The sequence below is a fragment of the Biomphalaria glabrata genome, chromosome 10 (assembly GCF_947242115.1).
Source record: "Biomphalaria glabrata chromosome 10, xgBioGlab47.1, whole genome shotgun sequence".
Taxonomy (NCBI): domain Eukaryota; kingdom Metazoa; phylum Mollusca; class Gastropoda; family Planorbidae; genus Biomphalaria; species Biomphalaria glabrata.
The window spans coordinates 43,487,112-43,510,192 of record NC_074720.1 but is presented as its reverse complement, the minus strand read 5'-3'; the positions used below and the strand labels follow the sequence as shown (position 1 = coordinate 43,510,192).

The following is a 23,081-nucleotide window of genomic DNA, read 5'->3' as shown; positions in this document are numbered from 1 at the left end:
TAGAGTGAGGGCTATAGAGACTCAAATCCTCTCTTGCAAAAGCCCTGGACAGAAACCCTGCTGTCTTGCGTAGTGCATAAATGTCGCCATACAGGTCGAGAATTTTGGGTTTCCCAGACCTGTCGAGACGGAGATCAGCAAGTCTGGGGCAGTCAAACAGAATATGAGGCACAGTTTCCTCTTCTTCCCCGCAGCGGGGGCACCGTGAATCAAAATTTGGCCATAGCCGCGAGAAATATGAGCCAACAGGACAGTGGCCTGTCTTGCACTGTGCTATAATAGCTTGCTCAGGCCTGGACAGCCTCCACCACGGGGAAGAGCGGTCAGGGCGCCTCATGCGCTCCCAGATTCCACGGGCTTTTGGGACTTGTCCCAGCACTCAAACCACTTTTCCATTTCTGTTTTTTTCTATTATAGCCAGGGCTTGATGAAAGCTTACAGCCTGATCAGTGGGTGGAATTTGCCCTCCCTGGTGGACCAAAGAGTCTGCAATTGTGTTGCCAGACACACCTATGTGACTCGGTACCCACTGCATTATTATAGGGGTGCCATAGCGTTGTTTAATGTTATGTGAAGCCATGATGACAGTGTTGATATGGGGGGGGGGCATGGTCCGGGGCTTTGCAAAGCCTGTAGTACAGATTTTGAGTCAGTGACCACAACAATCTGTGGGGCCAATTACAGAAACCGCTTTAATACTTGTTTTCTGTAATACTTGTCAATGAAAAGATTTGTCATAAAAGTTGTAAAAATGTTGTTATTTACAAATGATTTCATGTGTTTTTAAAGGGAAGTAAACAACGGAGTAGCCTAAAGCAGGATATTTTCGCTCCAATGTCTGTCGGACGAAGGACAAGAGCCCAAACAGGAGGACATAGGCCTATAGGCCTACAAGGCCGATCTTAGACAACTGCAACATATGCGACCGCAATGGGCCCCGCACTTTCATAGGCCCCGCGCTAATTCTATGTGTAAATTATTAAATTAAACTATTATAACTTATAACAAGGTTCCGCGGACTAGGCCTACTGGAAATCTCCTGAAATTGCAGAATATACGAAAAAGTCCTGGAAATCTTCTGAAATTATTAAAATCTACAGAAAACTCATAAAAATCTCCTCAAATATATACAAAATTGTCATATTTGGGTTTCATCCACATGGAAAACGCCAATCTTACTCGCAAAAAAAAAAGGTATTATACAATACCCGTAACACTGGCATCTGGTGATTGAAACATTTCGCGCCTCAATTGAAACTAATCAACTTGCAGTGATGCCCAACCTAATTCGACCTGCGGGCCATTATAATTTCTGACACTTGTGTCGCGGGCCACATGAACGAAAAGGTACCAAAAAAAATTAATTTACCTGAATTTGTAGCCTAACTAATTGATTAGAAACCCGTGGATCTAGTACTTACATTAAGGAATTGGATATCTGAAGCGATTTTTCTCACGCGTCTGAAAACGTCTTAATTTCTCTACTTAAAAAAAGAGCAGCATTGTAGCTAGCTTTACTACCGACTCTTTTTCTTGTCGTTTTTTGGTAAATGATCCTATCGATCCTCCAATCTGTTGGCGTAGTTTAACAATCCTTTATTAGCGGCTCAAACCAAGAATGTCGTCATGTTTGTTTCATAATGACGTTTATATGTTGTTCTTTTTTTAAAATAGCCACACTTTCTTTACAAATCAAATATGTTAGCTTATGGTCAGGCTCCGCAAAAAAAAGTTAAGATCCGTTCTCTTTTTCTGGTGATTCTCATTTCATAAACACACTAATGTTAAATGTCATGGTACCAATCAATTAAAGAAAAATTGAGGACCCTAACGTAGGTAAAGATACATAAGTCAACCTTTTTCTTTTTTGGAGGAAGGTGTCTACTCTTCGTGCCAATATTTCGGCGGGCCGAATAGAACCACGTCGCGGGCCGGATCTGGCCCGCGGGCTGTATTTTGGGCATCAATGTAATCAAGAATTACTCGAGGTCAACAACTCACAAAGATACATTTAACAATTTGGTAAATCTTGCTATTGAAACTATAGACCGATGCCCCGTGGCTCTATTCATAATGCTTAATTTTGCAGTGAAGATAGGGAGGCAACTCATAGAGGTATAAAAAGCAGGGGGGGGGGGGGGGGAAGGTACCGGTAGCAATGAAGAAAATGGGGGCCTATTTGAGACATTTACAATGAATAAAAGCGTTCACCGCGCCCCCCCCCCCCCCCGGCCAGCCTACAGACAATTAACCCCTGCCGTGCAACACTAACAACGCTCTTTTCAATGCTGATCCAGATCCACTCGCCAGTTAACTCTTTCTCTCCGTAATTATTTTTCTCCTTCCGATAGTAGGCCGGATTAGCATACACCCTATAAACAAAGCCCCATCGAAACCATTCTGGCGCGGTGTGGGGTAATAAGGTTTCATTGGGTAGATTGACCTACTTACAATCGCCCCTATAAAAACGTTAACGGATCGGTGTGGGATTTTAGTTATTGGGCCGTTAACGTCTTTCCGCTTTCGTGCCGGTGTGGGATTTCCCCAATCACGCCAGAACCAACATGATGAAATCTTTATTATAACATAAAAAACAATATTATGATGTTTTAAAATGTAGTATTAATCGTCTTAAAGCTAAATGTTGCTTTGAATCCTTTTTGTAAGTAATATTAAGATTTAAAAAAAAAAATTAATTAGGGTTCTATTGGGGAAATCCCTAACTGGAATAGTGAAGTTTTACCCGTATGGGCCCAATGCAGACTTTTCGTAATCAAATAGTGTGTGTGTGTGTGTGTCTGATTTTTTAATGTGCACACTAAAAAAATATATATTTATCTAGTAATATTTAATCACACATAGAATCTTAAGTTAAAGGAGAACATATTTGTTTTTTTGTTGTTTTTTTTTTTAGATTTAGATTTTAAAAAAAAAGTTTTATACATTTTAACATTTTTTTCGACCAATGAAAAAGAAGCATTTATTTCTTTTAAGCTCGCGATATTCGGCACAAACTGGATTATTCAGTCTTCACTCTAGAGCGTACACACGTGGATCAAATTAGAGCTAGCTAGATCTAGATCTAAATCTGTTAAGTTATTAGTTATACTACAAGTTATAGAGCTATAGTCAATCTAGACTTTCATTAATATAATAGATCTATTATAAATAATTATAAGAGCTGTACTTCTTGATATCAATGCATATGTTCTTCAACTCATGGCAGCAGCCATGGAAATTCAATTGGAATGGTCGTAACTTATAAGTTAAAGTCTTAAGCCTATCACAAGTACAGATCATCATCAGATGACGAATCTCTAAGTACTCTAACACTACTAACAGATCTAATCTAGATAGTAGATTAGGTCTAGACTTAGAATAGATTTATAGATATATCTAGATAATCTAGAATGCTAAGAATCTAGATCTAGAGATTCTATAGATCTCTCTAGACTAGTTTTATTATAATATCTAGATCTAATTACTAATAGTAGTAATAGGCTACTAGATCTAGTACGATATAATATTATTAATATATAGTGGTCTATATTATTATTATTATATCTAATCTAGACTTGAGACCTATTAAATCTAGATCTAGACGACTTAGACTTAACTTAAGTGATTAACATTCATGCGTTATGACTAGATTTACTGATTTACTATTTAGAATAGATTCTAGATCTAGATTCTAGAATCTGCCATGAAATGGCTAATGCATCTGCAGCATAGAATTAGATTTAGTTAAGGCTAAGGACTTACTAGATCTTAAAGCTAAATCTACTACCTTTTAACTTTTAGGGCAGAATATTAGATCTAGCCTATATGAATATGCCTATCTAGTCACGTAACTGTAAACTAATACTTAGAGTTAGGACTTTGGACACTTTGGTATATTAATATAATAATTATTATACTCATAGTACTCATACTCATATATAGATTTTAGTTCTATTCTAATTCAAATATTTTGAGGTTAGAAAAAATTGACCTAGACTTATAAGATATACTAAGACTTAGTAAACTTAGATCTAGATCTAGATCTAATAAAAGATAGTCTAGAATAGTCTAGATTCTAAAATCTAGTTGTTATTAGAAAATTTAGTAGATATAGAATAATATTTAATTAATATATTGTTAATACAGACTAATCTTTAATTTTTTCATACTATAGGCGATAGGTCATTTAGATTAAATAATTCTAGATCTAGTAACTAGTTATAGTCATAGAGCCGGGGCTATAGTATAGACTTATAATCTTATAATATAGATATTTACTTTGTAGAGACTAATGTACAATATTAGGCCTACACTCCAGATCTTGAAAATCTAGTCTAGAGTTTAGAATGTTTAAATTTATACAAATAGAATCTAAATAAAATCAAACGTTTATATTGGTTTTAAAATCTGATATTGAGATATGTCTAGAAAAATATGTATATATAGTATATCTATATTAGGGGCCTATATATAATAGACTAACGCCACTAACGGCTAACCCTTTAGCTGCTATAGACTATAGCCCTATATTGACATTGTTTTTTTGTTTTTTTTAAATGTTCCTTCAGAGTTGAAGATATCTACTTGGTAGTCTAAACCTCAAAGGAGCTTAGGGAAGTGATGGCAGTTGCAGGGTATGAACCAGACGACCATGCAGAGACCAACGAGGCGACCAAACAGTCCATCGTGCATACCACATAACCAGGTCCAGGTAGCGTTACATCTTTATTCACCAATACTCAATATATGTTAGATTTTATTTTTTGTAAATTTTAAAGACTCTAACTCTAGGCTCTATGTAATAGAATTAAATAGATCTATACAGATCTAGAAATTCTAGATCTATAAACTAGACATAGATCTAGATTATATTTAGATCTAGCTAGAATATCTAGAGGTCTTAATACTAATTATTATATTACACATTTTTCTACAATTTGATCTAGGATTCATTCTATAGGCTTAGCTAAGGCTTAGGCTTTTTAAAATTTCATTGTGTGGATACTGTTAAAGAAAAAATACAGAGTCTCATCATTAGGCTATAGCAACAGTTTTTCTTATACACCATACCATAAACATTTCAGGATTTGTCTTTATTGTAATTTTTTTTTTTTTTTAGAATGCCAGTTTTCTTTAAGGGCAGCTGACAATAAGAATTGTCTATGTATGCACTACAGATGCTGTTCAATATCTTTTCATGAGGAAGCCTGCTCAAAAAGGTACGAAGAATAAATTTTTCTTTAAGATTACTAATCAGTGACACCCTATCCCCCCAAACCAAATGAAAATTTTAATGAGATCAAATCGATTAAATAAAGAAAATGTAAAATAAATGTTAATCTTGTGAAACAATGTTCGAGAGCAATATCTTCAGCTTTTTGTAATTTCACTGAGATTTAAGTTCATTATTAATTTGCATAAAAAATTATAATGAACATATATACAATGAAAATAGGGCCTACATAGAATTGTTTTTGACCTAATGTCATTATATAGCAACAATCCTTCTTGTATACCTTACCTTAAACATTTTGTGTTTTGCCTCTATTGTAATATTATTTTTTTTTGCATTCTTTAAACATTTTTTATGTTTTTATTTATTTATTTTTTTATTTTTTTTTAACAGATCGCCACATTTTCTTTAGGGGAAGTTGACATTAATCTTTTAGGTTAATAATAACCTATGCATGCAGTACAGATGCTGTTCATCTTTTCATAAGCAAGCCTGCTCAAGAAGGTAAGGATTAAATTTTGCTTTTAGATTACTGATCAGCAATCTGAAAGTAAATTGTTAATGGGATGGAATTTATTAAATGTAAATAAAGAAATGCTATCCTAATTTTGAAATATGCTGGTTGTGTTTTTTTTTTTTTGTTATGTTTTTTTTAAGTTTCACTGTGATAATTATTTATTTTAATTCTAGAATAACTTTTCAGCCAACTTATTTTTAAAATTACCATAGAACTCTAATTACAACAGAATATAGTTGTATTAGTAAGAGCCTGTGATAAAGTTAATATAAATAAATTGGACAAAATATAATATTGAATGAATTGAAGCCTAGCTCGATCTAGTCTGCCATTGCACTTTTAGCATAGTCAAATACCAGTGCCACATTTGCTGACACCAATTCATAACATTTAATTTAACCCACGAAGCGTCGTCGGCCGATTATATCGGCCGACATTTCGTTTCTGTGGCGTCCCGGCCGATATAATCGGCCGACTTTAGACTGCTGATTTTCTATTCCAATCCACGTTTTAAAGTGACCATTTTTAAACTTCAGATCTATTAGACATTCTTCTTCCTGTCAGATCCAAAAATAGCCCATTTCCCCATCTGTTTTTGTGTTTACATTCTGATTATTCACCGGCGAATTTTTCTTGCAATGTCCGATGCTAGCCCGGGTCCATAAGATGTTACAAAACATAAAGTTTCAAATACTTTTAGTTGTTCTTTTTTAATATTACAATTAGATTTAGATCTAGGAATAATGAGAATATTTTATATATTAGATCTAGATCTATTCATGAAGAGGCCGATGATTTATGTCCGTACTGTCCGTAGTCATCTAAAGTCTAGAGTCTATATCTAGACTCTAGACTAGAGACCGGACTGGATCTGCACCTAGACCTAGTCAAAATTTAGTGAAATTTAAGACATTTTAAGATAGATTGAAGCATATTAATGATAATATTGACTTCTTTATGCATTAAGTATTCTATTTCTTCAATCTTTAAATGCTTTTAACTAAACTGAACAAAAAAAAAACGATTTTTATCTATTTTTTTTTCCTTCACTGTTAGTTGTATTAAAAGGGTAACCAAGTCACTAAAAAAAATTTTTTTTTTCAAATTTAATGGTCCATTTTTAACAAAATTATATCTATTTATAAAGGAAAATAAATGGGCTATCCAATTACATCAAAACGTTTGTTATAGCTCTAAAAATGTTTCTCACAGAGGTCAGCAAACAAGCTTTTTTGTTGATAAAAAAAATCAATCATACTAATTAGGTCAGGGTCAAGGTCAACTGATCAAATTCAGGTGTTCAATATATGATCTATAGTGTTCGCTGTCCAATTACCTTTCAGAATATATATAAAACATGGATATCAACCTTCACTTTATGGCATTTTAAGACCATTTTCTAACATGCATTAAAAATGCTAAAACTCCCCGAACGCCAGGGAAAGTTTCTTAAGACGCTTCGTGGGTTAAGGAGAAGATTGAACTCCAAATTTTGAAATACCATTAATTTTTGTGTTGCTTAATAGGCTTTAGAAGCAACCTAATTTTTGAGCACCGTTTATCATCAAGGGCTGGAAATATAACCGTTAAATAGTATGTCCACATAGATAAATGTAAGGTCTTCTGATGTTTAATTGTTAGATTCTTTTTATTATTAATACAGCTTGAAGGTAGTTTTATTACATGACTATAATATTTATTTGTTTGTTTGTTTGTTCCAGCTGCTGCATGGAAGTCAAAATATGAATTATTGCCACCAGTCTTGAAGTCAGCTTGTAAAGAATGCTAAGAATTGAATGAAAATGCTGTCTTGATATCTTGTTTGTGCTGTTATGTATGTCTTTTGTGTTGGTTAATTATTCCATGAATAAAAAATAAAAAAAAGTTAATTGTGTAAGTTTGATTTAAGAATAAATGATCAGAGCATGCAAGTCTTATATAGTACGTTACCAAAAATTGTATTGTTTGATAGTGTTCAAACCCAAAAATGTAATTTAACTTGTCTATTACTTTATAAATATGTTGACATTATAGCTAGATGTATATAGAAATCATGCACTGATTCAATTATTATAATTTCCAAACAATTATGTCAAATAATTCTATTGCTAGATCTAAATCATCAGTGTGAAAGTAGACCTATGTAAAAGGTTAAAAATCTCATACTAAACCATTGAGCTGCATTTGAACAAAAAGGGCATTATAAACAAAAAATCACTAATGAATTTGTTTTAAACTACAGTATTGAAAAACATTAAAGATTATTCCTAATTAAGCCATAATAAAATTTAATGACTGAACCATCGGAGACAGTATTTGCATGATAATACCTAATTGAGCCCTAATAAATATTTCAGTTACTAAACCATTAGGGCCAGCATTGGACCGATAATGGCACAATAAGGGTTATCCCTAATTGAACCCTAATTAATATTTCAATTACTAAACCATTAGGGCCAGCATTGGACCGATAATGGCACAATAAGGGATATCCCTAATTGAACCCTAATAAATATTTCAGTTACTAAACCATTAGGGCCAGCATCGGACCGATATTGGCACAATAAGGGTTATCCCTAATTGAACCCTAATTAATATTTCAATTACTAAACCATTAGGGCCAGCATTGGACCGATAATGGCACAATAAGGGTTATCCCTAATTGAACCCTAATAAATATTTCAGTTACTAAACCATTCAGGCCAGCATCGGACCGATATTGGCACAATAAGGGTTATCCCTAATTAAACCCCAATGAAAATCTCAGTTACTAAACCATTGGGGCTAGTATGGGCTTGATTAGGGCGCGATTCTGGAAATCCCCAATGAATCCGGAAGTGGGTTTACCCATTCTGGGCCGATATTGGCACGATTAGGGTAGCCCGTATTGGTCCCTTATGGGAACCTAATGACGCCAATGTGCAAACGGTATGCGCGCCCATTAGGGCGCGATTTGGGCTATTTAGGGCTGCAATTAGGGCAAAGGGGGATAACCCTAATTAAAACTGATACTGGGCCGTAATGGGCATGTTTATAGGGCAAGCTTGGATTCTAAACTTTCTTATCAAACGCCCACAATATGTAAAAGTGAACGGGCATGTGTCAAGCACGAGAGAACTTAGCACTGGAGCGCCGCAGGGGTACGTTCTGTCACCAGTATTGTATACCATATACACAAATGACATTAAGAGCTCTTCAGCTGACACTCCCATCATAAAATTTGCTGACGACACAGCAATCATTGGCCTTATTGCAGGGGACGAAAATATGTAGGCCCTACCATTCAACAATTAACACCTTTTACGAATGGTGTATAGATAACTTTCTAATTTTAAATGTTTAGAAAACTAAAGAAATGATTATTGATTTTAGGAAAAACAAAGACCATATTGCAGATATTCAGTTAAACAACCAAACCATAGAACAAGTACAAGAATATAAATATCTAGGCACAACTATCAACAGCAAACTGAAATGGAGTGAACACTGTCAAAACATATACAAGAAAATTCACCAGCGACTCTTCTATCTCAGAAAGCTAGGAAAATTTAACATAGACAAAACAATAATTAAACTTTTCTACACAGCAACCATCAGCAGTCTAATCAACTTTGCCATCACCTGCTGGTATGGTAATACTTCACTGGCACAAAGACAAAGACTTAATAGACTAATTAAAAAAAGCATCGTATATCACTCAAATGCAGCTACAATCTCTTGAAGAGCTTTTTTCAAGAAAGATGCATTTCCAAAACACTCACGATTCTTAAGGACAACCTGCACCCATTAAACCACTGTTACATAAGATCTGAACGAAGTGGTCGTATCCTTTCCATAAGGAATAAAACAGAAAGATTTAAAAACTCCTTTATCCCACTATCGGTGAGAGTGTTACAAGATCAGCTGTCGTCATCGAGAAGTACATAGAAGTCCAATTCATAAAGCGCTGGTTGTGAATGTGTATGTGTTTCGTGAGTGAATGTTCGAAATTTTTCATCCATATTGTTTTTGTGAAGTAGTTACGATGAGGTTGTCAACTGTAGTCAAACTGAATTTCCATTTGATTGGATCAATAAAATATCTTATCTTATCTTATTAATGGATTTTGCTCGTTAGTATTTCACTATCCTGTTATGATTAAGCTTCAATAAATTTGTGTTTGTTATCAGAAAATGTTGTATTTGTAATTGAATTATAGGCGAATGCATGCTCTTTTTATATAACACAAATTAAAGTTTAACGAGAACGCAAATCAACGCAATGACAGAACCAGACTGTGTGTGACCCCAAGGCTTGACGTCAAGTCACTGTGTTTGGGCTCATTGTACACACCTATTAAACGTCATTCTTTTGCTTGTAACCTCGCTGAGTTGCCTCCATCAACTAGAGCCTACAAGGGTCAACACAGGGGCCACTACATACTAGGCTACTACAATCAGGTGGGTATCAGGAGGATACAATCAACGTGTATATTTATGTATCGGCCTTACATAGGGTTACCAAACGTCAAGGCAAAAAGAGAACAAGGCTCTCTTTTTTTTTTTTTTGGTTTGTGGGGTTGTTTTTAACTCGCCAAAACCCTACTGTTAAAATGTTTGTTTGTAAAATGTTTTATACGTTTCGGATGTTCCTTCAGAGTCGAAGATAGTTTACTTCCTAGTCCAAACCTCCCACCGGACGACGGGGCATGGGAGCGGGCAGGATTTGAACCCACGACCATCGATAAATCCGAACGACAGTCCAGCGCGCAAACCGCACGACCAGGCAGCCATAGTTATAGTCAAGATGGCTTTCATTCCGTTTTGTATGCGCTCGGTACCCATTAGAGTTGAGTGCAGTCAGAGCGCCGTAAATATCCCAAAATTCAAAATCATAGTCTTCACCGAGATTCAAACCCAGGTCCCCAGGTTTGGAAGCCAAGCGCTTAAACTGCTCAGCCACCGCGCCCTATTCGTTCTCCTACGGGTGTGCATGTATCCCATATATAAATATTGTAACCCATCAGGGCAATGCTGCCCGGCCTCAACATGGCGCTCGGGTTGGAAAAGTTGTTGTCAACCAAGATGACGTAAGATTAAACAGCTGTTTTTTTTTGTGTCTATAGCTTATACCTAGAGTTTGTTATTATTCGTTCATGTTAATTAACAAAAGAAACAAAACAGAAACCCCGTTGGGAAGCTTAGGCCTAAGGACCGAGTCCATTGCACTAGCGGTAATAGAAGAAAGCCCCCAACAAACATGTCACTAACCAAACACCTTTCCTCAAGGGGCCTTTCTATGTTGGATACCTACACGGGTGATGTGATAAGCTACAGAGAAATTTCCCCGGTGTGCTCAACCTCGCTTGTTACCCGAGCGTAAAAATGTTTGTTTGTAAAAAATTTTATACATGTTTCGGATGTTCCTTCAGAGTTGAAGACAATTACTTCCTATTTAGTTCTGTGCCAATCAGTAACTACTGGAATAGTTAACTAGTAGGCCACCACGTGAATTAATCTCTCTAAAAAAAAAATAAGTAAAGTGTTTAGCTAAATACCCAAGGAGTTCCTCTAAGGGAAAAAGTTTGGGAAACACATATTATAGCCTATGTATGTATGCGACTTTCCAGTAAAAATTGTAAGCCGGAAAGAATGGGAACATGGAAATACAAACTAGATGTAGGCCTACTTTTCAAAAAATAGAAAGTAATTAATAAACAAGTTCAAGCTGTCCACTGTTGTAAAACAATATAATATTACTAATGAGAACAAGGTAGACAACTTCAAACTATAACCGAAGGCAGACAACTCCCCAAAACAACACTACCCATAGACGTATAGATCTATTTTACTATGTCTATGACTGTACCTTAGAACTACTTTCTTTTTTGATGAAGTTAAAAAGTAAATCTTATTGTAGATAAGCAATGATAGCTTTGCGGTTGAAAAAAATGTCAGCATAACTCATCAATCTTCTATTTCTAGTCTGTGAGTGCATAACCTCAAATTCGTACACAAATATTGTTAAGTCTTTTGACCCTACCATGTATATAAAAATCCTACAATGTCTTGGAATTGAGCCTTTGTAGCTTATTTTGCACCGTTAACAGACGCTTGGAAGGGCTGGACATTACTGCATTGCAGGCTAGATATTTGTCCAAAGGCTGAAAGTTGGACATCTCTGCAGGGCCGGCCTTAGGTATTTGGTGATCCCAAATGAAAACATAAAATTAAGCAATTTATTGTAAACATATCTGTACCTATGTCGAAATCATTAAGTTCTTTATTGCTAATTGAAGATGACCATAAGCCTAGATCTTTCCAATCAAAGCCAATCTGCTGACTTTCCTCTGCATATCTGGAACCTGCATCAACCATGATCTTATTCATTAACCGATTCGATGACCACCCCTTCTAAAGCCATCCGCTTTTCATTTGCCTTTTGACGCACCAGACTGGAAATTAATGTCTTAACATTTTCACCAAAAGGTCTTCTAGAATTGGTAAACAAGTTAATCTAATCTTTCTTTAATAAGCCTCAATTCATGGTAAAAACTCAGAGACACAGAGCATTAGACATTAGATCTTTGCTATGTTTGAGATTTAATCAAAGTTTTGCAGTTTTTCTTTAAAATATATTTTTTGTCCTATGACAGGCCCACACCAATATGAGGCCTCAGGCAGCTGCCTCATTTGCCTATGCCTAAGGCTGGCACTGATCACTGCACTACACACAATAAAAACACAAAGAATCAATAACAACAAAATGTATCATTCTCCATTGTATACAGTATGTTTTAATTTGTGAAAAGTGCTCATCAATAGGCTAGAATGAAATCTGTACAAACATAATGATGAGAAAGGGAAAAACAAAAAAAATGAGATGACATGTCTATACAATTGTCTCACCAGGACAAAGCAGAGAGCAATAATTTAATCATAGAACTTGGAAATGGGGGATCACTTATTTAGCATGGTCAATAAAGTACATAGTGTTTGTGCTGACAAGAATACGCCTTTTTTTTTCTCTTCAGTTTTTGTTCTTCCATGAGATAATAGAGTTAGTTTTTAAAAAAATTACTCGATTATAAGTATTTTATGATGCTAATCTTTGCAGAAACAAAAAAATTGTATGAAGTGGGTAAAAGAAATACTACTAAGAAATACATTGAGGTATTAATCAGAGGGTCAACAAGTCCTTTTGTTCTCGTACAAAGTAGAAACCAACAAAGCATTCGGTACGGTCATGTCTGAATATATATATATACACTAAGAGACACATACAGCAGAGACTACCAGCGTGACAGTCTGGCTTCAAACACAGTCTTGTCCAAGCAGAGAGATATTTACAACTGGACTAGGGACAGGGAAAAAAAAAAGAACATGAAACCTAGTTAGAAGTCAACAGAGTAACACATAATGATTTGTTTTAGAAGTTTAAAAAAAAAAAAAAGCATAACTTATTTTACAAATGGTTAGGCCAACATAATGTAAATAATACATAATTATAATAAATGGGTCTGTTACAGTCAGCTTAACCTGACACACTTTCTTCCAAAGTAATATTTAGTCAAAAGTTGACTTGAACCTTCACTAAAGGTGCTCTCTGCCAAGAAATCGTTTGTTAACAGACACCATAGACAAAAGATGCTTTCTGACAAGGGAATTGAGTGAACTGGCTTGGTGGCAGCTAATGGAAACGCCAAATAAAATGTTCTTATTTCAGAGCATACAGAAGTGACAGCGCAGCTTAAGCCATAACTGAGCTAGTTATATAACATCACTATTTATAATATGCACAATTAAACATCATTTGAGCCGACATATAGATATGTGATGGTGTCACTTGGAATGATACTTTAGTCTATCAAATTTATTATATTCTCTTACTGCAATGCCAATGACCTTAACATTGGAGAAAACAAAAATCTATAACCATGCAAACAATTTAAAATAATGTTGTGCTGATTCTATTTGTTACAAATTGATACAAGTCATAATGAATTTAAAAACCTTACAGTTTGCTGAAAAAAACAAAAACATTTTGAGGTCATTCAGAACAATTATTTCAGTTTTGAAAATATTCATATAGTTTTTCTACTTTAGTAATACAATTCTATAAAACAATATAATCAAAATTTTGAAAAACAAAAAAAATTTTTTTTTTTTGGTATGCTATTCTGATTTCAGCTAGACTTAAGCAGAGATCCAAGGGGCATCACCATGCAGTGTCAATACTAAAACATTAAAAATGTTTTAAAAATAAACCCAACTTCATCTACTTACAAATATATAGAAGAGCTTAACATGAAAGGCATGGCACTAGCAGCATACAGCTCTAGAAAAAAAAAAAAAAGGCCCTACTCTGAGCGGCAAAGGATGTTAGTTACATTTAGGTCTAAATCTTTATCAATAGCAAGAATTACCATAACCCGGAACTTCTTACATTCCCAGGAAAGACCCATTATTATTTTTGTTTAGGGCGACCTTTCAGTGATACTAATATAAGGCACAGGAGCTAATAATTACTAAAAAAAAAAAAAAAAAAAAAAAAAAAAAAAAAAATGTTTGCATAACATGACAGAGCAGCAAATTAAAAAAAACAAAACAAATAACATAAAATACAAATTAAATCAGATTTATTAGGCTCTCTCTTATGCTAAGTAAGAATTATTTCTTTTGTACAAAACCAAGACAGTACATCAACAAACACTTCAAGCCAACATGAAGTTAAACCTTAGCAAAGTCTCTCTCACTTTCTCGGCTTGACATTAGACCAAGTATCAATCACAGAGACATTTCTTTCGCACATTCACCGCAGCCTTTTTCCTCTCTAAATCTTTTAGAACCACAAGAAAAAAACAAACAAAAAAAAACTTTCAAAACTTCGTCTCTCATTCTGGTAAAAATGTAAACAACCAAGCAACAATGCTGTCAACGACAGGGTAAGGGAAGTAAGACCCACCAAAAGAAATCTAGAGCATACAATTCATATGAATATGAAATTAGCAATCTACCTTCCAATACAAGTTCACTATAGCCAGCTACAACATAGTCTGTACAGACATATAAACATTAAGGGAAGCAAATCACCAGGTGATAGTATCCACTCTGAAAAATGTTGAAAATTGTTTTAATGATCACTGATGCCCAATCTATGGTCCGTGTGCCCTTATCCAGCCCATGACCCCGGTGCTGTCCAGCCCCTTGAAACTCACGCCCAATGTGCATAAGAAGCAACAGAAGCTCAGTTCCAACAAACTTGACGTTTTGTCTTGCCGAGGCCAGAGATGCATACATGCCAAATGAAACCCCTTCTCCCCCCCCCCCCCGGCACCACTAGCATTGATCATTATCATGAATAATCCGGACCCAGAAAAGTCCCAGCTAGACCTACATTTATCTCATATAGATGAATCATTAAAATTAAAAAAAAAATAAAAAATTAGTAATCTTATAGACAAATGTTATAATCTGCATTTCGAAGTTAACTTTTAACTGATTTAATGAAACCCTATCATAAAAGATGGCTTTAACATTCATGCTTATTATAGTGAAAAAAAAATTATGATTAGTACAAACAAAAACCAAACATTTATATAAAGGTAATTAAAACATTGCCTTTTCTGCACCTCTCCGACATATTAAAAAGTCCATACAATAAAAATAAAATGTAAAACCTCCACTTTCTGAAGGCCTCATACTATACTAAGATCAAGCAGTGTTTGAAATGACTCAAGATTATTTCAGCAATAGATAGACTACGGTGGACAATGGCTACAAAAAAAAAAAGTCTGTATAACATTATGTACCTATGTATAGTTTTATATGTATAAGAATAAATATACTAACAAAAACTAGTAATAAAACAAATCTAAGAACATTTGTTTCATGACTTGTGATTGGATGTGAGCCATGTTAATCCTTCGAAGAGGCCGTCACCTGTCGTGGCACATGATGGCTGTACATACCAGTTGCGATCTCTTATTCTCGTCAAGCCAAGTTTCTCTTGCACTTCATGTGGTTTCATTGCTGAAACACAGAAACGTGAAGAGATGACACAACAAGAAAACTATTTGCAAAACGAAAACCTCGACTCGATCTCCCCTAATTAACAATACCATCGTTGAGTTGACACCATTAAATTAAATTAATTTTTAGTTTTATAAACTTGTATTTGTGTTACATTCTCCTATAATTCTATACCAAAAGCAACGTTTTCTGATTACAAACAAAAATGTTATTGAAATTTAATCATTACAGGGTAGAATGTACAAATGTAAAAAATGAACAATGGACCTCATTCACCAATCGTAAACAAACAACATCTATCTCTTCTATACAAATTACATAATGCACAATGGCTAGCACATGACAGTTTTTTTCCCCGTTGTTTTATCAATATTATCATGTGGCTAAATGTTGTTTGTTTACGATTAGTGAATGAGGTCCATTCTGTCAGAACATGGAAAATAATTATGGAGATAGAGAGTTAAAATTGGTCTCACAAATTTCACTACTAAAATTGCAAACACTAAAAAGAATTGAAAAAAACAACAAAAAAAGATTTTTTTAAACATATTTTTATAAAGTTACTGGTCAACCAATAGGAATCAACCTAGACAAGTAGTTGACCAAAAACTGATATCAAGTTCTTGACACGCCAAGTATGGAGAACAACACAATGGCGAAATCTGTTTTTAATAGTGCTTTTAGTTTTTAACTCTTTCTCTCCGTAATTATTTACCACATTCTGATGGAATCAACGTTTGTATTGTCAGGAGAGAAAGAGTTAAAGATCTAAACATGACAGACAGCAAAAAGACTTAACAGCAGCTTTTCCTATGACTGATATAATAATATGCTTAACTTAGTATCAGTATAAATAATTTTCTTAAGACTTATCCTCCTTTGCATGTAATAGGATTTAATTTAAAGGTTGTGTTTCATTTTGGATAAGGTCAATCAAATCTCTTACCATCTGGAAGGTCCTGTTTGTTGGCAAACACGAGTATAATGGCGTCTCTCATCTCCCTATCATTAATGATACGGTGTAGCTCTTGTCTTGCTTCGTCAATGCGATCTCTATCTGCACAGTCCACCACAAATATAAGTCCCTGGGTGCCAGTGAAGTAATGCCTCCACAACGGTCGAATTTTGTCTTGGCCGCCCACATCCTGTTTGGTAAACACATAGATCGTTTAAACTAGTAGTGTTTAGTTGGATCTAGTTGAACCCATTAGCTCCCAAAGCAGTTCAGAACGTTTTTACACTATATGCCTAAACTTTCCTACCAGAAGAGCTCATCTTTTCTTGTTTAGAATGAGAACTAGAGTGTGCTGACTCTGGATGTGTATCACTATTTAATTATTTTTTAAAGAATTTTCAAACAAAATGGCCCATAGCCCCAGTGTATGAGCCCCCTCGTGGGAAAATTAGTGTTTCAGAAGCTTTTTTATATTATTCTAAAGCTATTAAAAGTATATATTTTTTTGAAACTAGACATAATCTATTTTTTAAAGTTGTTTATTTATTTATTAGTACAACTTCTTAAATATATATATTGTTATGTTTCTCTCCTACTCATCAGGCCTTCTGTAAACACAACACAGCACATCTAACACATCAAGAACCTGACAAAATGAGCTCTAAATAATCTGGTACTTTAATAATGAGTGAATAAGTAGGTAACAGCCAATACTAGACAATTGGCATCAAACACATCAACAACTAAAATGTCACTCTGTACATCACCGTACAAAACTCTACTGTCTCTCATTCTGGACTTGTACATCAACACACGAGGACTCAACCAGGACCGACTTCATGGCCAGACTAACAGTCCCGTTCTAAAACTGCCGCTTTCCTACACACTGTGTCACTCGTACACACAGGCTTTCGATGACATGACCATAACATTGGTCATATTTGCGTGTAATCGTAGTACTGTCCCTTGTCCATGGCCCAGCTGACCTGAGTGATTCACGTGTGTGTCAGCTGAGCCTATAGTTAACCCTTTTGCGCCGCCAATAGGGTCATAACAATATATATATATATATATATATATATATATATAAATTTTATTAAGAGTTACCCTGCTTTGCTTAAGACAAAGGATTTTTCAGACTAGAAATAGGAGCCATTGGGTTAAAGCTAAATGACTAGGGGCTGATGCGGTATTCCTGTGGAGCTTAAAAACTGCTTTGTCTATTTCATTTAGGGATAGGTGAAATCAAAATGAATACAAGGCTAGCCCATATGACTTAGTCCTAACTATTTATCAGTTCTTGAACTAAGCTTCTCTCTCTGCCACTGTCTTGAAACACTCACATATTAACAAGAACAATTAAAGGAAACAAAAACAAACTTTATGTCAGATAAATGAAACCTGGCAAGTGTTTGTAAACAAAAGCAACTCCCTCCTTCCTAGTAAGAAAGTGTTGTTTTTTTTTTTTAAATCAACTTTTTAAAAATAATTTGTCAACTATTTTGGGAGTATCCTTTTGGGTGTATCACAGATTGGCCTCTTATAGCCACACAAGAAGTTGCAAAGGGAAAAGATTGTTTCTCGAGGCCTAAATGCCAGAGAAAAATTTCTATAATAAAAATGAGTTTTTTTTGTTTTTTTTTTAAATTCATTATGCTACAATGACTCGAACCCCACCCATTGTACTAATATTCTCTAGGGTGTCCTGGACCCCCACCCCATTCACAACATCCATAAATTTCACTTGCTGTCAATAATTATTGTTTCAAAACACTTGTAATTAACATTTAAAAACATGTCTATTATTGAATATATACAAAAAAAAAGCTGAAATTCATTTTGCGAAAGTTACAAGGTTAGTAAAATGATTTTTTAAAGCCAATTGAAAAGAAATTGTGAAGGTTTTTAAAGTTTATAATATGTTGTTTATGGTGATCAGTACTTAAAAAAAAATATAAAAAAATCCTGCAATGGATTGTCAGTAATCTTAAATATTTGCCTGTTACACAATATTTTTTTTTTATTGTGCATGGGTAGAATTTTTTTTTTTTAGATAATTGTAAAACTACCAAAAACAACTTACCCAAACATTAAATTTGACACTTTTATATGTGACTGTCTCCACGTTGAATCCTACTGTGGGAATGGTTGTGACTGATTGACCTAGTTTCATTTTATATAGTAATGCTACATCAAAGTTAAGGCTCTTTATCGATAAATAGCTAAAAAAAAATAATTAATTTCTTAAATACTGGTGGTCCAGTCTGTGGGAAAATTTCATAGAGAGTTGGGTGGCCTAATCAATGACTAGTTATCTTTTGTTGACCATGAAAGTTTGAAAACATTGTAGTCTCAGGTTTGAATCCCAATAAGATTTTGAATTTCTGGATTTATTATCTCTATAATGGGTACTGATATTAGTTGGGGAAAGTAAAGGCACTTAATCTGTAAGACTGCCAATGTGACACCCTTATTAACCATCAGACCTAGAAATGACCTTTACATCATCTGCTTCAAACAATGTGAGGTCTGAAAGGTGTACTACAACAATATTGATATGAAGGAGTTGAACTCAGTACCAGTAGAATTCAGTATAAAGCCCTAAACTGAATGATGTAACAATACGCTTGTTCTTAAAGTAAACGATTAGAGAAATTACTTCTTGGACCCAACAATGACATTTATTTATAGAGAAGCATTGACCAGACAAACTCAAACCAAAAGGATACTTGTTTTCCCAGCTGCATCAAGACCCAGCATTAGAATCCTCATCTCCTTATTACCAAATATCTTAGACAATAATTTCCCCATTGTGTTTCATACACACATATATATATATTCTGTGGAAGGAAAAAAAAAAAGAGAATAGTTAAACAATTAAACATAATGAATCATTATATACATAGATATTATCCTTATAATAAAGGCATCACACACTTTGTGTGTGTGTGTGATTGATGTGTGACACAGGCAGACAAAACATGCCACTTGCTGAAAAAGACTTTTTTTTTGTGTGAACAATAGCACTACAATTAACAGTGATTATTATTAACAGAGATAATGAATGTATACATGTTAAAATTCCCCCATCCACCAGGTAATTAACAATCAATAATGCATAATTAGAAGAGCTTGAGACATAAATTGTCATTGACACAGACAACATCGGCTAAGGGCTAACGGCTCCACACAAGTAGGCATGTAGAGATGAAGTTGTTAAAATTTTTTTCCCCAAGATGATTCCACTCAGGTCAAATTCTGGTTTGATTATATACAAATTGTGCAGAGTTATTTTTCATTTCCAAATTGAGTCTGCGTTTTGAGTTTTTGGCACATCGGCACAGTCTAGGCTGTGTCGTGCAAACAATACACTGATGTACAACCACAACACTACTTTATTAATCTCAAGAAAAGCATTTTTAGATTTGACACAGATGCACCAAATGTTATAGACTTAGGAGCAGCCTTACACTGGGAGTTATTGTTACGTAATTCAATTTATCACAAGACCGGAGTTAATGTTACATAACAATTCAATTCATTTATAGCTACTAATATAATTTTCAACAAGATGCCCCCTTCTCACCCATTTCACAAATGGTTCAGACAAGTGATAGGATCACAGCGCATTGAGAATAAAGCTAAAAACTAAACAAAAACAATTGGTAAAAATATTTCTATCACACAGATTTATATGACCAGGTCAATCATACATATAACTACAATGACTGATCCAAGCTAATTGATACCATTACACTTGATATAAGCTTAATTTTTTTTTAAAAGTATTTCTTATGTTTTTTTTCTTGTTTAAATGATCATTTCACTTACAAGTGTTTCTACTTAAACCTACTCTCAACTTGAATCTGTGTGTGCGTATATATATATATATATATATATACGTATATATATATATAATAAACAAGTTATATTCTATTTTGTTTCAAATTATTTACGTTTATTCCAAAATAAACTTTAAGAGTTTAATATATCAACAGCAGTTTAGTTGTTCTAGCCAGTTGGAGCTAACAATGGGTTATTTTCAGTTGCAAGTTATCTAAGAGTTTTTGGTTTTTATTATCCCCTTGAGCTGCAATGTGTTTCTGTAAATTATACAAGGCAGGAATGCTAACTAAGTATTCAGACGTGAAGTTTTATTTATTATTTCCATTTTGATGTGATTATGGTTTAAGTCTTTCTCTCCGTTTCACAGAATTCTTCATTTTGCTCTCATACTATTTTACTCCCCCTGTTATGACTAAGCTTCAATAACTTTGTCGTTTGTTATCAGAAAAGGTTTTATTCGGTATAGAATTAAAGGGAAAGCATGCTCTTTTTATATTTTATATAAGTCAAAATAAAGTTTATAAAATTAAACATTAATTTAATCTAATGAGGTCACATCAACGTGGGGGGGGGGGGGGGGGGGTGTTAGTTGAATGGTTAAGCGCTTGGCTCTCGAACCTGAGGTCCTGGGTTCGAATCTCAGTGAAGACAGGGATTTGAATTTCAGATTTTTAGGGCAACCCTGAGTCCACCCAACTCTAATGGTCACCCAACTGGGGAAAGTAAAGGCAGTTGGTCGATGTGCTGGCCACATAACACCCTGCTCGTTAACTGTTGGCCAAAGAAACATGACCTTAACATCATCTGCCACCATAGATAGCAAGGTCTGAAAGGGGAAACTTTACTTTACTTAAATCAACGTTGGTATCGTCAATTAGGAGCGAAAGAGTTAATGTCTCAGATAGCTAATGTTGGAATAAAAGAGAATTTCAATATATAAAACAATTATTGGAGATACTTAAAATTTATACCAACTTCAAGTTACTAGATTCATTATAAAATATGATCATGCCCTGTGCTAGTTATATAGCTTTCATAGGGCAGAATAAGGGAAAGATAAAACTAGCATAAAAGGTGCCTGTAAAAGGTGAAATAATAGCAATAATTAGTTTATTGTATGTCAGAAACTCATAGTTCAATATGTTAACATAGACTAGAAAGAACTGGCTCAGCCAATAATTAAAAATATATATATATATAATATAGTAAAACCAGAAAAGGTTTGACTAACTAATACTGATGATATATTTCTTCAGTTATCTAGTAGAGTGTATATATGAAACAGTGATTTTTAAATTGTCCCATTATCTTCTTTGCTATTCCATGTTACTTCAATACCTGTATCATAAAACAGTGCATGTCAAAACTAAAAAAAGTAATATGATTAATATCTCTTGATTCAAGTTATCAGAATAGCTTCCTGTTTCAATTTAGCTAATTTTATTAATAGAATTACAAAGATATATGTTTAAAAAATAGCCTGACCTAAATAATAAACTTTCAGTTAAGAACATCTAGCTAATCTAGGTTCTAGATATCTGTTACAAGTTATAGATATGTAATAAAAGAAGTTTGTCTAGATCTAGTTTAAGTAATATACTATAATTATTCAATACCTACATTTCTGCTAGATATATGATATCTAGTATAATCATCTAAATCTAGTCTAGTCTCAAGAATTTTTATTACAACACAGTTAACAAATAGAAATAAATATAACATTAACAGCTTTTTAGCCTATTAATTAGAATTTTCAATGGACTTTTGATCTTGAATTTATCTAGACCTAGATCCAGTCTGTGAGAGTAAGGAGAGACCACTGAGTGTGGAAATGTAAGAAAATTGAAAAAAAGTTTTTGTGGGAACATCTGGAATCTGGGGTCATCTGTTGACAAGCTCCACAAGTTTGTTTTATTAAGAAGAGTCTAGATTTAGACTGGTCTGAGTCTAAATAAAAATAAGAATAGATTAGATCTACAGTTCCCACTTGATACAGAATTATATTCAACTGGGATTTTAGTATTCTAATTAATTAGAACATTCCTAATTGGACAGTGTGTAATAAGTGGGCGTGACACATATAAAACTCTTCCTCATGCTATCGTAAACATTGCATAAACTTATTTCTCACCGCCGGCGAGTGCTTGAAAAAAAAGTTTACCTAGTGAAAATTTTGATGATTCAGCTCTCAAACTGAAGAGCAATACAATGATGGACAAACGTGAAATAAATATCTCTCTCGCAATAACCACTCAAATAGCTATCCTCGAATGTGTAAAACTAAGTTGAAATTCATTATTAAAAAAGTATATTCGTTCCGTCATATTCTCAATACTGACTCCATACTTGAACCCAATGGCAGTAAAGTAGCAAATGATGACCCGACACTTCCGCTTTCAAAGATAAAGTTCCATAATAGATTTGATATTTATTCCTGTAAATATTATTGGTAGGCTACAACCTTACTGTCACTAGATGTTAAATCAGTTTTTCAATAGTATTTTTTGAATGCTTACTAAT

At 34.2% G+C, this 23,081-nt stretch overlaps 1 protein-coding gene and 1 long non-coding RNA gene across 5 annotated transcripts; one reads left to right on the top strand and one right to left on the bottom strand.

Annotated features, from left to right (window-relative positions):
* Window positions 1-2,953: 2,953 nt before the first annotated feature.
* On the top strand, window positions 2,954-8,806 carry LOC129928638 (uncharacterized). 3 transcript variants are annotated; one of them, XR_008780092.1, is made up of 5 exons: window positions 2,954-3,090; window positions 4,569-4,711; window positions 5,120-5,219; window positions 5,627-5,737; window positions 7,472-8,805. It is a non-coding gene; the product is annotated as an uncharacterized LOC129928638 (long non-coding RNA). The 3 variants fall into 3 exon arrangements; XR_008780093.1 differs by lacking the exon at window positions 2,954-3,090 and adding an exon at window positions 3,167-3,321 and having other exon boundaries at window positions 7,472-8,806; XR_008780094.1 differs by lacking the exon at window positions 2,954-3,090 and adding an exon at window positions 3,227-3,251 and having other exon boundaries at window positions 7,472-8,806.
* A 3,691-nt stretch (window positions 8,807-12,497) lies between these two features.
* LOC106065494 (ADP-ribosylation factor 6) lies at window positions 12,498-22,920 on the bottom strand. 2 transcript variants are annotated; one of them, XM_013224332.2, is made up of 5 exons: window positions 22,723-22,920; window positions 19,445-19,555; window positions 18,799-18,902; window positions 16,707-16,905; window positions 12,498-15,760 (listed from the first exon to the last, which is right to left on the bottom strand). In XM_013224332.2, exons 2-5 carry the CDS (start codon window positions 19,524-19,526, stop codon window positions 15,618-15,620), a joined length of 528 nt encoding a protein of 175 aa, XP_013079786.1. In that variant the 5' UTR covers window positions 19,527-19,555; window positions 22,723-22,920; the 3' UTR covers window positions 12,498-15,617. The 2 variants fall into 2 exon arrangements, with proteins under 2 accessions (XP_013079786.1, XP_055900079.1); XM_056044104.1 differs by lacking the exon at window positions 22,723-22,920 and adding an exon at window positions 21,793-21,814.
* Between the last annotated feature and the right edge of the window lie 161 nt (window positions 22,921-23,081).

Excerpts from the sequence above, each read along its gene's own strand:
- LOC106065494 (XM_013224332.2), bottom strand. The coding sequence starts at position 19,526 with ATGGGGAAATTATTGTCTAAGATATTTGGTAATAAGGAGATGAGGATT. Across the intron at positions 16,906-18,798 it reads GTGTCAAATTTAATGTTTGG|GATGTGGGCGGCCAAGACAA; the intron begins GTAAGTTGTTTT and ends TTTACCAAACAG. Across the intron at positions 15,761-16,706 it reads CAAACAGGACCTTCCAGATG|CAATGAAACCACATGAAGTG; the intron begins GTAAGAGATTTG and ends TCTGTGTTTCAG.